Source organism: Berghia stephanieae, chromosome 2, assembly GCF_034508935.2.
Source record: "Berghia stephanieae isolate SIO BIC M18660-M18661 chromosome 2, UCSD_Bste_1.3, whole genome shotgun sequence".
In the NCBI taxonomy this organism is placed as follows: domain Eukaryota; kingdom Metazoa; phylum Mollusca; class Gastropoda; order Nudibranchia; family Aeolidiidae; genus Berghia; species Berghia stephanieae.
Genome location: NC_088361.1, coordinates 52761975 through 52777703, shown reverse-complemented (window position 1 = coordinate 52777703; position 15729 = coordinate 52761975). Strand labels below are relative to the sequence as shown.

Below are 15729 nucleotides of genomic sequence, written 5' to 3'. Positions count from 1 at the left end.
TATGGGGAAAACGGGGACGCAAAGAAAAAAAAGAGTTGGTAGGGGGGGGGGGTGGAGATAGACAAATTGCCCGAGGATGCATTGTGCCCGTCACACCAAACTTACCAGGGGCAAAGCGTTGACCAGGAACCTAAAATTCCTTCCGGGACCATATTACGCTTACTTGAACAAATTTAATGAGAAAACGTCCCTGGAATAGTGAATGCAACCACAGGTCGGGCTTGTGACAAAGAGGTAAATTGGCAGGGGCAGGTCGGAATGGAAAGATGCCCCTTTTCGCGAGGTTGATTAACCTTTTTATTCTGATAAGGATCTTTGAGAAAATTGCATCCAGAGAGGACACGATGACTACGAATAGAAACAAGACAACGAATTCGAGTAGCAATATGACCCCAAGATTTCGATTACAGATGTATTGGTATTCTTCATTTTCCTTGAATATTTTGGAATCTTTCACAGTAATAAGCAATATCCTTTGCAATTATTCCAGTGTTTTCACAAAAATTATATTCAATGTCTATTATCTTATGATTATTTTCATTTTGGAGATTTTGCACCTTTTTTTTCTTCCCTCTTTCATTTGCATTTTCTAGGAATAATTCATCTATCACTTTTTATCAACCAACATAGAATGGCCTCCTTTGTCCCATTCTCCTAAAGTAAGTGAATTTCTTTGATGCTAATTAGGCATTCACTATCTCATTTTATCATATATAAAAAGGGCAATTTCTTACGAGTCGACCAACACTTGTTTTGTTTGTTTTTAAGGGTTTTATGGCGCTTGCAACACTTTTAGGTCATATCAGGGCCAGGGACCAACACTTGTTGTACTGCGCACAAGTTGGCATCAAGACAATGGATATGTAATTAACAGACAAAACAATCGAAGTGGAAATATAAATCAGTTGAATGTTAATATTTTACGAGATTCCAACATGAGCTAGATGAAGCAACGAAATAAAAAAAACCCACTCATGATGTAACCCGACACGTTTAGGAATATGCCAATGAGATTCAATTCATGTTTACGCTCTCATTGAAGCTCCCGATAATCCTTTTCTAAACGGCATTTAAGATGTTTTAAATGTTAAAGTGTGATGATATCGATACATAACTAGGAAAATCGTAAACCCGATACTGTGAAAATAAACTTAAAATCAGGGGCGGCCGTTTTCTGTTAAGTCTAGCTGTGACAGTATCGATTATTAATGACGAAATCGACTACACAGGAGAGTTTAACAATACTGTCATAATGAAGCTTTCATCACCAAGGGGATCGGAAATCAACATTTATTTTAGCAGTCTTATCACATTAGGCACCATTGTTGCTCTGTAAAAAATCGTATTTAAAAATTCGACCAAAAAAATATCGATCGATTTAGATGATCGATACCCTCATCTTGGAAAAAAAGACCCTCTCAAACCAAGTGCTTCGCAAAATTTATTTTCCCAACTTTAGTTTTTCTTCACAATTTTGAAAATTCGTTACAAGGGCAGGGTTATCTATAATGAGAGAATTTAAAAATGAGTTTAAAGATAAATATTATCAGAATTACCATATGATATAAGAAATGAATTCTGCGCTAGGTTTACTACTCAGACTATTCCATTCAGGTTTCGAACCATGGTCACTCAGGTTTTGAACACGCTTGGTCGTAAATACCGGCTTGTCGTACTCCAAAATAACAACACAATCTAAAATGTTTAGCCATAAAACTCGTTCTTCTAATACAGATTGATTACAATGACAATCATCTTGTCAAACAAACACTCTCTAACAAACACTCTGGTACTTTCTTGGTCATTTTAATCCATCGATGTTTGAAGGATGAGTTTTTTTCGGGACCAAATTTTTAAAATATGTTTTTATTTCAGAGTACGATAACGTTCATTCTCTAGCAAGATGTGTCCATAAAATCAAATAGACTAAGGTTTCATTGGCCGTTAGTGACATCAACTCTCTTGCAAAAGACAAATGGTCTCCCATTGACCAAGATTTAAAACTAATAGGCTAAAGTAGTTAGCCAGTTCTAATCCATCTTCTTATAATATGGCCTTGTTTTGAAGACGTAAAAATACACAAATCCAGATGACTTGAGAGAAGTAATGCTGCACATTATATTTGTCCTTTGGAATGGGGGGAACAACCGGTGATTTCGACCTACATTGGAACGGTAGTCCATAGCAAAGATGAAGCGGCCATATCTTAATTTTAAAATAAAGTAAACGTGTGTATGTACCACAATATCCACTGTAAGCGCTTTAAGCGCTTTACAATGGGTCAAAAGCCAACAACAAAACTAAACACACAGTACAAGACATGCTGTTAGCTGCTTTTCTACTCCTAGGGACAGATTATAAATAAACCTTTAAGGGGATCTCACATTTATTTGAAGTCATAATATCTTAAATTTGATACCTGTTTACAAATGTCTTTAACAATCAATTCATTTTTTTAACAATCATAACGCGACTTTGGCTTAAAGGGATCGTGGCGTTCTGACTGCTCTCTTGATTACAAACGGTAAGATCTGTCACTAAAAATTATTTAATTGATCATATTTGCAAACGTCAAGAAAGAGTCTTGAGGTCTTCAGCGATAATTGTTCATGGAATAAGACTTTCTTATTAATGGTCACTCGTATTTTAATCACACCAAAGAGGTAACCAGAAAATTGTAAAGACTTAGGTTATTCTGATATCATTTTCTTTTGCAGACATTGAACACGTGAACATATGTTATAGTGAATGACATAATCAGTCGGATGGTCAAAAAGTTTGAACTGAGATATTCCCAATTTTAGTAAGAAGGTCAATCTTTATCAAAAATGAGTTCTTATCAACCCATTTTGTACATCTTCGGGATATATCAAAGCTTAATTTCACTTCTAAATATTTTTTACAGCTAGTCAAGTTGAAAAAGTATGAAAGTTGAGAAAAGTTGCTGGATACATTTCCCACACATCTGACCATAACTTCATGAAAATTCACCCGATTTACATCAAATCAAGATTTAACTGCTCTGATGAGCATATTCTTTTAGAAAATGAAAAAAAAAATATTGAAAAAATAAAATGCAAATCCAAAATCTTCACCTTCCGACTGATATCATGCACTTACACGTGTGTGCCATGATAGAAATATCATCGTTAAATCTATACTCACTTAATGATGGGTGAAGCGTCTGGTCGCAATGCGCCGAGAAGTTGTTAGGATTTGGATGAGTGTAGATGCTCCGGTTGGAAGCGGTCTCGTTGTTGTATTCGTAGGTTATCATCATGAAGTGGTTGACGAGGCCATCATTGGATCTGGAGACAATGAAATTAATACATTTATTTTTTTACAAAATAAAGCCTCCTGCCACATCATGCATAAGGTATCGTCGCCTAGGCATTCCACTAAGGAATATAGAAAATTCATTAAACAAGATGTCTGATGTCAACTGGAATCACCCATGTTGTCCAAAGTGAGCAAATTGGGGGTTAATAATCTTGCCCAAGGAAAATAAAACGAAAGTACCTGAAGCAGGGATCGAACCCGGGAACTTCCAGGTCACAGTGCAATGCCTTAACCACTCGGTAACTTCGCCCCCCAATATAAATAATTTAAAGTCATTGTAAATCAACGAAAGGCTTATCGACTATGGCACCAATTTTTCGGTCTCAGATCAGGACAAATGTTGGGGACAGAAAACAAAATGGATTATCGACATTAACTTTTGACCTCGTTGTACACTGACAGAAATTGTTGGACTGCTTTATATTTTAACTATTATCTTGACAGACCTGTCTTACTGATGATAATCTGAAATTGTAATGTGTAAATTGTTGTTCGTCTCTGCTTTCGCTCAATGTTGAGTGAAGTCACACGCTGCTATAATAAACGTAATAGTGCTTTGAATTATAAGTATAAGAACAAATTTCAGGTTAAACGAAACTCATGGAATCTATTTGAAAATATTCGTCTTTAGTCTTTAGCAGTGTCTGAGTGAATATATATAAACTGTGCTTTCATTTCTAATATAATTTGGCTCCCTGGGGTAAAAAACTAACAAACCATATAATGTAGACCTCATCTCGCTCATTGACTTATAAACTCGGTTAGATAACCGTCTAGCAAGAGTACGTCAATTTTTCACTTCCACCGTCATTTTGCCTTGACGTTGACAATGGCTTTGCGATGGGATGAGACATAGAGAGAGAGAGAGAGAGAGAGAGAGAGAGAGAGAGAGAGAGAGAGAGAGAGAGAGAGAGAGAATGCATGTGTGAGGGTGTGAGAAAGAGAGAGAGAGAGAGAGAGAGAGAGAGAGAGAGAGAGAAACAAGGTGTGAGTGTGTGTGTGTGTGTGTGTGTGTGTTTGTGTGTGTGTGTGAGAGAGAGAGAGTAGATGGAAGGCTAAAAGAATGTACACAAAGAAGAAAAATAGGCAAAGAGAGTAATAGAGGATATGGTACTAAGGGAAATTTATAGAGATGGATATATAACAGAAGAGCAAAGGAGGAGTGAATGGGAATACGGAGTAGAAACAGAATAAAGGGTAGAGGAATAAGAGGTAAGAGAGACATGGAGACCAAGGGATGGGTGGATAATCCTAGATAAAGAAGGGGAGAGAAGAAGAAAAAAAACTCGTTATGAGTGATGACAAGCCATTATGTCTAAAACCCACAAGGGGACATGACAGCTTCCCACCTTTTGGATTAAAAGGGACAGCCAAATGACCTGTCCACAATAAGGGACGTAAGAAGAAAAGGCCTTCGAACATGGTCAGACCGTTCAAGCTGTCAGACGGACAACAAACAATGGCTGAACAAAGCAAAGGCTGCAAGTCACAGCAGGAGACTGAATCGGGTTTGTTGACTTGACCGTTTTCGGGTTAGACACGTATTTAAAAATTTGGCCAGAAAGCTCGTTCTTCAAATTATAAAGATCGATGTAGATGACCCTCATCTTGGCAAAAACTCTCAAAAACTTGCTGGTCCCAGGTTTGAGAGTTTGTTTTCTTTTATCAAGAAGAGGGTTAATCAAATCGATCGATATTTGATGAACGAATTTACTGGCCAAAATTTTAAATACGTGTCTTTAAAGATTACGGCAGTTAGCTGGTTGAATTGCTTTTAGGCATGGGCTATTGAATTGTTCTTGTTCCTATTCAAAAGAGTAAGCAACAGCAATGTCAATCCCCTTAAACCTTTCAAATTATAATTTAGCCATCATTTTTATCGGAATGTAATGACAAATCTACCAATTCCTACAGAGGGTGTGAGCAGCAGTGACAGATTAAATTATATTAAAGCTCGAGCGATGTCGTTGTTACTAACCGCTCTATTTGTAAAATATATAAATGAGTAAATCAATAAATAGATAAATAAATAAATTAAAAATTAAATGAATAGTTATTTAAACCGTTAAAATGTGATGCCAAGTTGAAGTATAACCGAAGCGCACCCCGTAATTACCGCGTCTTTACAAACAGCATAGTAAGTGGTGAACAAACTATTTCAAATCAGGTTGAGGATATTGAGTACATTCTGTGCGGCTATGTAGCCTTAGGATCGGAGGTTCAGACTTCAAGTCCCGCGGCGTATTGTTGAGTCCTTGGAAAAGGCTCTTTATATTATCATATTTTATCCCCCGTACTCATGTATAAAAAAAACACCTATCCGTTAACGGCTTTGTCTCTGTCAGAATAAAATTGTATTATCGCCTAACAGACGTCATGTCTCGTCAGCGCTTTGAGAACGTTTTTTGGATATTGCCCTATATGACGGCACAGGTAAAAAGTATAATATTATTTACGCCATACCCAGTTTGGGAGTTAAAATAAGATTTTTAGTGAACCTATGAGAGGATCGGGGTACAAGATGATTAGAAGCACTATAAAGAGTAATTAAACAAACCAAAGAAAAAATTTGACATATTGATATTAAAAATATTTCATGATGTGAGAATGAGCTATTGATAGACTGCGCAAGAGATGGAACGAAAGTGACGCCACTCCGCTCTTTGTTTTTGTTTTTAGACAAACATTTTAATGATTTGTTCTCATTGAATTCTATCAGTAAGACTAGATATAACGTTTAAAGTTACAACACACATTTTGTTGGTACGTAACATCAGGCTGGCGAATGTTGTGAGCATTTTACCTAAACACTAGCATCAATACCAACATGCAGAATGGTGAATGAGTGAACTTGATGATTGATGAGTGTAAGAAAATGTAATATGACCTTGGCGTGTGTATGATTTGACTTTTTTCCGGGTTGTCACGGCAGCTCAACGCTCTTGTTATTTTCAGAAACCAGCTCAATAGGGTAAGAGTGACACGGGCAATTCAGGCGGATAATTTGAATCTTCTTCAATATAGTTAGTTATTGATTACTGAGATACCTGCCTATATCCCATGCATTTGGGCTTTTTTTTTCTAGTATATTCTCTTACTGAAATCGAATCCTAAGGATTGTATATTGACGTTATGCGTTTAGGTAAATTATTCATAACACCTACCAGACGAATAAAACCTACAAAACTATGTGTAACCATGCACGTCTGATCGATAGAATTTAGTGAGACCTGATCACAAAAATGGCTGTCTAATAACAATAACAGTGAGCTCAGTGATGTAAATTTCATTCCTTCTATATTTCAAGAGTGAAAAAGATCTTCCATTTCTTGACATTTCGTTTTCTGTTTGTCTGTTTGTTTCTTCTCATGTTTATATCTGATATGTTTTGTGACCTGCCCGTCTTCCCCGCCTGTCAAAACGGTATAATGTCGATGTGAATCAGACACTTATTGAATACATACATTAAAATCATCAGATATATTTCAAAATTTATTATTTTTCGCTCTAAGAATCAACAATTTTTTTTTTAAATCACGTTCATACTTTGGACAATAAATTTAATCTTTATCAGATAAATCTCCCCAACATAATAACGTTATGAGAACCTGGACCACATAAAACCAAAGGTTTCAATCTGGCAAATGTCAAGGTAAATCATAACCTACAAACTGACATTATATTCTTTGGTATAAAATTTATTTCAAATAAATTATTACCGACAAGAGTCATTTTAGCTTCTTTAACAAATTAAACCAACTCATTATAAATTTATTTTCAATTAAAATTCAGATTTCGGTGCCTGGCACACCCAGGGGAAAAAGAACCTTATTAAGACGACGGGTCACACCGTTCCAGACAACGGTGGTGGCTTCTATGCCCATTTTAAAAAATTTGTATCTTGATATCTTGAATTTCCATATTGTATCTTCTACAAGGTATTTCATAAATATGTTCTGTTTGATAATCAAGTTCCATATCATAGTAAACCAATCCTATCTTTGGTCAGAAATCATATTTTAAATTCATGGTGTGATTAACATCTTATCTTTCATCAAGTAAAATTTACCCAATCATGACTCATACTTAAGTCAAATAATTGACGATGAGATCGTGAATTTAATGATTCGATAAAAGCGTTTTATCTTTGGAACTTATAATATCCCGGATGTATATCCATAATAATCCGTGCGCACGCGTTGAAGTGTATCTATATCTTCACAACCTTCTGATGGATTGTAATGATAATTTGCTCGATAACCTTGTTAATAACATCAATGCTTGGTTTATCTGGCTTGTTTTAATTGCAATCAGAACCTACAATGTTAGTGAAGATTCATCAGCATAAGGTTTAAAAACTCACAGATGAATAAGCACACGAAAAAAAAAAACCCTAACAAACCCAGAAAAAAACAACCCCGCCAGAATTGAACAAGTTATTGCCATAATCTGGAAAACACGTGTTTAAAATGGTGGGCAGAAAACTCGTCCTTCAAATATTGATCCATTTAAACGACCCTCATAGAGACAGAAACTCTCAAACCTGGGACCTCGCGAAGCGTCCAAGGATTCCCAGATTTTATCAATGTTTGCCAATATGTGGGTCATTTAAATCGATCGATATTTTGAAGGATGAGTTTTCTGGCCAAATTTTTAAATACGTGTCTTTCTAGAGCACGACAGTTAACTAGTTAAGGAAGCAATTATACTGAATACATTCAAATGTAAATTCAAAGATAGTCTCGGCAGAAATAACCCAGGACAAGATGCACACGCTAGACTCCTCTAAATACCAACTTATCCGATCGTTTTACCGATGATGGCCGAGTATTGATTTCGATGGAAACGAAATAAGATTCTCGTCTTTCTTCGGTAACATTCCCCCACCCCAACCCGCCTCCGTCGAAAAAAACAAAACAAACTCCATTCGTATCAAACCATTTTATAATAGTTAACATCCGTTTTGTTTTGTAATTGTTTTTTCTTTGTGACTCAACGTATCAAAACGGTCTTATGTCGGGATGACTAAAATGCTGAAAATTGAATTTATAGGAGAAACGAAATTGACGTCTCTTAGCTCTTTGTTATTGTTTTATACAGCTATTTCAATGATTAATTCTCACTAAATTAGATCAATCCGACTATAGATAGATCGAAGTTGAAGTCACTCCGGCAGTTGTTATTGTTTTCTTTATTTTGCCATCCGCGTTTTTGAGTAATTCTCACTAAACTGTATTAACCAGACTATAAACGTTTAAGGTTACACATAGTTTTGTGTGTTGGTCCGTTAAACTTCCGGATGGCAATGTTGTGAGCTTCTTAGCCAAGCGCACACTATCTATAGATAGATAGAAGATGACGTCACTCAGGTCTTTGTTATTGTTTTTTGCCATCCGCGTTTATGAGTAATGCTCATTGAACTGTATTAACCCGACTATAAATGTTCATGGATACACACCGTTTTGTGTGTTGGTCCTTTATACTTCCGGATGGCAATGTTATGAGCTTCTTAGCCAAGCGCATACTATCTATAAGGTTATAAACAGTTTGTGTGTTGGAACGTTATATCTGGCTGGTGGATTAACATCGGCATTAACATTAAGTGTTTTACCTAAATGTAAATCATTAAAATCAGAGAATATAAAACCTGGATTGCGTTTATGTGTTTTATTGAAGACACTGAATATAATATGTAAGACTACTAAATATAATAATGTCATATTTCTGTTCATTTCAAAATAAAATAATAAATAAAATAAAATTCCCTTTATTCATCCCATTGGGGAAATTTGTCTCTAGGGTATATTCCAAGGGAATAGCGCAGAGCCGCAAATTGAGCTAGGGCGAGGTGACTTGCTCAAGTCCACACAGCGGCGGGTGATCAAACTCGGTACCACTCGAGTACGTAGCAAAGACCGTACCGTTGAGCCACGCTGCCCCTTGACCTTTAATGTGACTTTTTGGCATCTGAATATTCCCGACATAATACCGTTTTGAGACGATGGGTTACATTTGTCACCCTTTGTGGGGCTATGTGGTCTAGTGGTATGACACTCGCTATCGGATCGGAAGGTCCTGGGTTCGAGCATCGCTCGGCGCATAGTTGAGTCCTTGGAAAAGGCTCTTTACTCACATTCTCTCACCGTACTCCGGTGTAAAATGAGTACCTGGCCGTTAACAGCGTTGTCTTTGTCCGAAAAATTGTAATATCGCCTGACAGGCGTCATGTCCCGTCCTACATGTTAAATGTTGCTGTTGACCAGGGACCCCTTGTAAAGCGCTTTGAGCACATTTTAGTGGATATTGCGCTATATAAAAGCTCAATTTTAATTAATTAATTAATTTGTTTTTTTTTTACAAATCAAAACAGTTTCTTGTCAGAATGAACAGAACACCAATAGAATATGCTATCGTTTTGATACGATGCTAGTCAATCGCAACGTATTTCCCGCCAGCTCTAAAAGGATTAGCTACCCAATCACTGCTAGGTGGACAGAGGGGTGAGGAAAAAACCTCGATTTTACTCGAAACGACCTGGGATCCTTTGTGTGTTCAGCGAGTGCTTTAGTAACTAACTGAGCTATCAGGACCCCATCCCGACATAACACCGCTTTGAAATGATAGGTCACAATTTTTGTATTTTTGTTGGTTGATTGTCAATCTAGTCATTTATAGAAGGAACGAAATTGACGTCACCCAGCTCTCTATTTATTTTTTCTTCGCTCAACGTTACATATAGTTTTGTGTGTTGGTACGTTATATCCGGCTGGTGGATTTTTGAGCAGTTTACCGAAACGAATAGCATCAACAATCGTTAAAATTAATAACTCTGCTTTTAAAAAATTTGAATTCAATTTCTTTTTTAAGCCACCTTTGCTATTTATCAGATCTAGTCACAGCACGAAAACTAGATAAATTTAAATAGATCCAATCTATCGATAAAAGTTTCACCATTTTACACATGTGTACGGTGAGGGAATGTGAGTACTCGGCTATGCACCGATCAGAGCGGGACTCGAACCTAGGACCTTTCGATCCGAAAGTCATATCACTAGATCACATTGACATAGTCACACATAAAAAAAAAAAACCAACTTTCAAATATTTGCTGAATTTAACTTTAAGCTTTAAAAGATCGGAACTGATTCAGTCATAAGACCGCTTTTGAACAGACTTGTCACATCTAGAAATCCTTGGCCGAACTCCCCCCCCCCCCCCCCCCCCCCCCACACACACACAGATCAAGGATCTTTTCTTCCATTATCTATCGTATAAAATCCTTTCGAAACGCCAGGCAACAACGAACCGCAGATGATGTGCGCACGGGGGATGAGGGGGGGGGGGGGGGGGGGGGGGGGGGAGTGTGAAGAAAAAAACTCACGTACCACGGACTGAATTTCGAATTGTTTTCCAGCCAGACAATCTAAGTGACTGAGCCAAAAAAAACAAAACTAAAACTAGCAGGAGCCAATGCAATTTTTCTGTTTATTAAGTGTGACCCACCGTCCCAAAACGGTATTATATCAGAATGAACTATCTTGTTGCTGGAAAAGTAATCTTTGGCCACAAATATGGGTCGTTGGATAAATTCCGGCGTGCACTTATTTGCAGGTCTGATAACCCTAAATTCTTATGGGCTCATTGTTGTAATGGAAATCTCAAAAAATGACGCACAGTATTGTCCATTACAACAATGTTGAACAAGGCCCATAAGCGGATTCGGATGTCAGACCTGCATATATGTACACGTCGGTAAATTCCCATTCGTTGTGATGAAAAATACACACCTTTCCTTACATTACAAAAATAACTAAATATGTATTCATTTTCACTTTAGCTTTAAAGTTAATTTTCTGGCCCCGATTCATTCCTACCTAATACCTTTTACAGATGGCCAGTCACAATTATCGATAAAATAGATTAAGAAATCACGAGATAAGGATGCTCTGTCATGAACAATTAATTTGTCCGGCATGACCAATTAACATTTGGCACACAACTCTTCGTGTTCTGAGAGATTCTATAAACATTTCTTGCAATCGTGGGGTATCAGTTGTTTTTTTTTTTTTCGATTCTTGGTTCGTTTTGTCTTTTTCTTAAAGACGGTTTTATGCCGGTTGAGATGCGAAATTGGAATTTATATTACGTATAAGATTAAAACGCCTTGGTGCAATTTATTAATCCTGGCAAGGTCCGTAAGTGAGGGTCCCGATAGCTGGGGGGGGGGGAGGGGGGGGGGGGGGGGGGGGGGGTCCTGATAGGTCAGTTGGGAGTGCACTCGATTCACAATCAAAGGGACCGAGGTCGATCCCGGGTATAGTCGAGAATTTTTTTTTTGACTCCACCCCCCCCCCCCCTGTCCACCCAGCAGTGATTGGGTGGCTGGGTCTGTTAGATCTGGCTGACAGTACTTTGCGATAGTCTAGTGTCCTATCCTATCCTATCTATAGTAAATCACAAGAAGTCCTTATGGTAATGGGGGACCTAAATGCTAAGATTGGCAGAGGCAGAGATGGTGACATAATCGGACCACATGGACTCGGAGACAGAAATGAACGAGGAAACATCTGGGCAGATTGGTGTAGAACAAATAAATTAATGATTTCAAACACCTGGTTCCAACAACACCCAAGAAGAACCTGGACATGGCAATCACCAGGGGACAGAGCAAGGAACCAGATAGACTTTATAGCAGTATCATCAAGATTCAGAAATGGCATATTAAATTGCAAAACCTACCCAGGCGCCGATGTAGACAGTGACCATGTCCCAGTTGTTTGTACAATAAGGATAAAGTTTAAAGCTATTCAGAGAACAGCTGGTAGAATAAAGAGGGATTACAGGTTATGCAAAGACAATGGCATACAAACAAAAATGAGAGAAGAATTTGAAAATGCACTCATGATACAAAGCCAAAGTGAACCTGATAATGAAAAATGTGAAAAACAATTTGATATATTCCAAAAGTGTGTCAAAGCAACTGCAGAAAAGCATTTACCAATAGCTCAAATAAACAGCAAAAAGGAATGGATGACAAATGAAATTCTAAACCTATTTGAAGAAAGACGAAAATGCAACAGAGGGTCTGCAGAATACCAAACATTGAACAACCACATTAAATCCAAATGCATCGAGGCACACGAGAACTATCTAGACTGGAAATGCTGCGAAATCGAAAGAGAATACAAACCCAACCCCCAACAAGCTCACCAAAGAATAAAAGAACTATCAGGGAAAAGGAAAAGCAAAGCAGCAGGAAGTTGTATCCAAAACAAACAAGGGGAACTGCTATTTGAAGAACAACATATAGAAAGCCGATGGGTAGAATACATAGGCGAACTGTACAATGATCCAAATAGAAATGAACCACCACTGAAATTCAAAGAACCATTAAGCGGACCAAACATCACCAAAAGTGAAATTGAACATGCCATGGAACGAATGAGGGATGGTAAAGCAACAGGCCCTGATGAAATATCTGTAGAGGTATTAAAAAGCCTAGGAGATCTAGCAATTGATGAACTTCACATATTATTCAACAATATATACAATACTGGGAAAATTCCAGAAGATCTCTGTAACTCTATTTTCATAGCAATACCAAAGAAAGCAGGTGCAGTCAGATGCGAAAATTTTAGAACTATAAGTTTAATAAGCCACATCAACAAAATACTGTTGCGTATAATTATCAACAGGCTAAGGAATAAGATTAACCCGAAATCGCAGAAGAACAATATGGATTCCAACCTGACAGAGGGACAAGGAACGCAATATACCTCCTCCGTGTTTTAAGTGAAAGAGCTATACAGGTTCAGACCCCACTATACCTCTGTTTTGTCGACTACAAAAAAGCTTTTGATAGAGTACGCCACGAAGAAATACTAAAACAACTGCACTCCATTGGCGCTGATGAGAAAGACCTCAGACTCATGCAAACATTATACTACACCCAGCAGGCATCTATCAAAATCGGAAACTCTACAGGAAATTCCATTCCTATTAAGAAAGGAGTCCGTCAAGGGTGTGTTGCCTCACCAGATCTGTTTAATCTATACCAAGAAACAATCATGAGGGGCATAAATAATATGGAGGGAATAAAAGTGGGAGGTCACAACATAAATAATATAAGATACGCAGACGATACGGTACTCATTGCAACATCAGAAATCCAACTTCAAAAGATTGTTGACAAAGTGGTAGTAGATAGTGAAGCCAAGGGAATGGAAGTGAATATCACCAAAACGGAATGCATGGTAATACAGAAAAACCCCGAAAACAACAACACCTGCAATATAACGATTCACGGCGAGCAACTTACCAACGTAGAAAGTTTTAAATACCTAGGTTCAATAGTGACAACAGATGGAAGATGTAACCGAGACATACGAGCAAGAATAACTCAAGCCAAACAGGCCTTCATGGACCTGGGAAACATTTTGAAAAACAAACAGATGTCGTTCGGGATTAGATTCCGAGTCTTGAAGTGCTACGTGTGGCCAATCTTGTTATACGGATGCGAAAGCTGGACTACAAATGCAGAAACACAAAAGAACATTGAAGCTTTTGAAATGTGGTGCTTGAGAAGGATGCAGAGAATATCGTATACTGCACACAAAACGAACGAAGAAGTGCTAAAACAAACATACCAACAAAGGAAACTAATGCCCTTAATAGTGGATCGACAACTATCCTTTTTCGGACACATAGTAAGGAAAGATAAGAATGAATACCTGGCAAGTTGTGGAAAAATACCTGGTAAACGCGCCCGGGGGAGACAAAGAAAAACACTCATAGACCAACTGAAGGGCTTCACCAGCCTAACAATCCAAGAGCTGTTTGAAAAGGCAAGAGACAGGGAGGAATGGAGAGAGATAATTCATGCAGTATCCGAAGCCTGGACCAGGCATGGAACCTAGAAGAAGAAGAAGAAGTGTCCTATCCACAGGTTAGCAAGCAATTGCTATTGTCCTTTTCACGATATAGAAACCCGGATAAACCCCGGTCCCATGGGCCTAATGGCTCTGAAAAAAAATAATCAAAAATTCGGTATCGCATTGCTTTTACTCTCTTGTTTTTGTGAAAACTGCTTGTTCTACAACTTCAACGAGTAAGAGTATTCTATAGATAGTATGCGCTTGGCTAAGATGCTCATAACATTGCCATCCGAAAGTATAACGGACCAACACACAACACTGTGTGTATCCATGAACGTTTATAATCATGTTAATACATTTCAGTGAGCATTACTCATAAACGTGGATGGCAAAAAACAACAAAAAAGACCTGAATGACGTCATCTTCGAACTATTTATATCACTCTAGTTTTAAAGTTAGTTTTCTGGGTACGATTCATTCCGATATATCTAATGCCGTTTTGATTCGTTCAATCTCAAATATCGATAAAATAAAAAACATAAGAAATCATTAAATAAGGATGCTGTATCATGGAAATCTCCCGATTAAGATTGGCAGACAATGCGTGCTCTGAGAGATTATAAAAAACATTTCTTGCAATAGTGGGGCAACAGTTGTGCGGCTATGTGGTCTCGTGGTATGGCACTCTCTTTCCTATCGGAAGATCCTGAGTTTGAGCCTCGCTCTGCGCATAGTTGAGTCCTTGGAAAAGGCTCTCACCGTACTTGGTGTAAAATGAGTACCTGGCCATTAACAGCGTTGTCTCGGTCAAAAAAAATTTTTAATATCGCCTAACAGGCGTAATGTCTCGTTCTACATGTTACACGTCGTTGGTCTGGAAACCCTTCTAAAACGCTTTGAGCACATTAAGTGGATATTGCTGTACATAAAATCTCAAGTTTTTATTTTATTTTCAAAAAATAATAAACTATGAAACATCCCTAAAGACGGCTTTATATCGGGGTAGGGGGGGGGGGAGGTCTGCGTGGCTGCAGCTTTGATGGTATGCGTTAAGGTCTAATACTCACAACACTACCAGACAGATACAACGTACGACACATCGGTGTAACCTTAAACTTTTATACTCTGATTGATAGATGTTAGTGAGCTCTAATCATTACAATGGCTGTCTAAAAGCAATAACAAAGGACTGAGTGAAGCCATTTTCGCTCCAAAGCCCGAGTCACATTTTGCTCATATCCCCTTGTTTTGGTGAAAACTGCTTGATGGACAATGTTAACAAGTAAGAACGTCAATCTCGCCGTTAAAGGGTGAATGCATTAATCATTTCATAATTTTTAAAAGGAAATAACTCCAAATATTTCTTTATTTAGTTGACAGGTGCCATTCTTTCCTTGCCTTGTTAAAATGCCATTTCCCAAAACCTTGTTATTTGGTTTCAGGCTAATTAAAATTCGTCGCTCTACTTGAAATTCAATGTGATAACTAGATCACTTCAATTAGATTTGCATTCTC

At 37.8% G+C, this 15729-nt stretch overlaps 1 protein-coding gene across 5 annotated transcripts in view; it reads right to left on the bottom strand.

Annotated features, from left to right (window-relative positions):
- LOC144965144 (corticotropin-releasing factor receptor 2-like) overlaps positions 1–15729 on the bottom strand; it is a 159729-nt gene that overhangs the window by 44889 nt on the left and 99111 nt on the right. For all 5 annotated transcript variants that reach the window (XM_078900133.1, XM_078900134.1, XM_078900137.1 and 2 more), the window contains exon 4: positions 3166–3308. In XM_078900133.1, the coding sequence (XP_078756259.1) occupies positions 3166–3280 (115 nt within the window). In that variant the 5' untranslated portion in view covers positions 3281–3308. The remainder of the gene's footprint in view (positions 1–3165; positions 3309–15729) is intronic.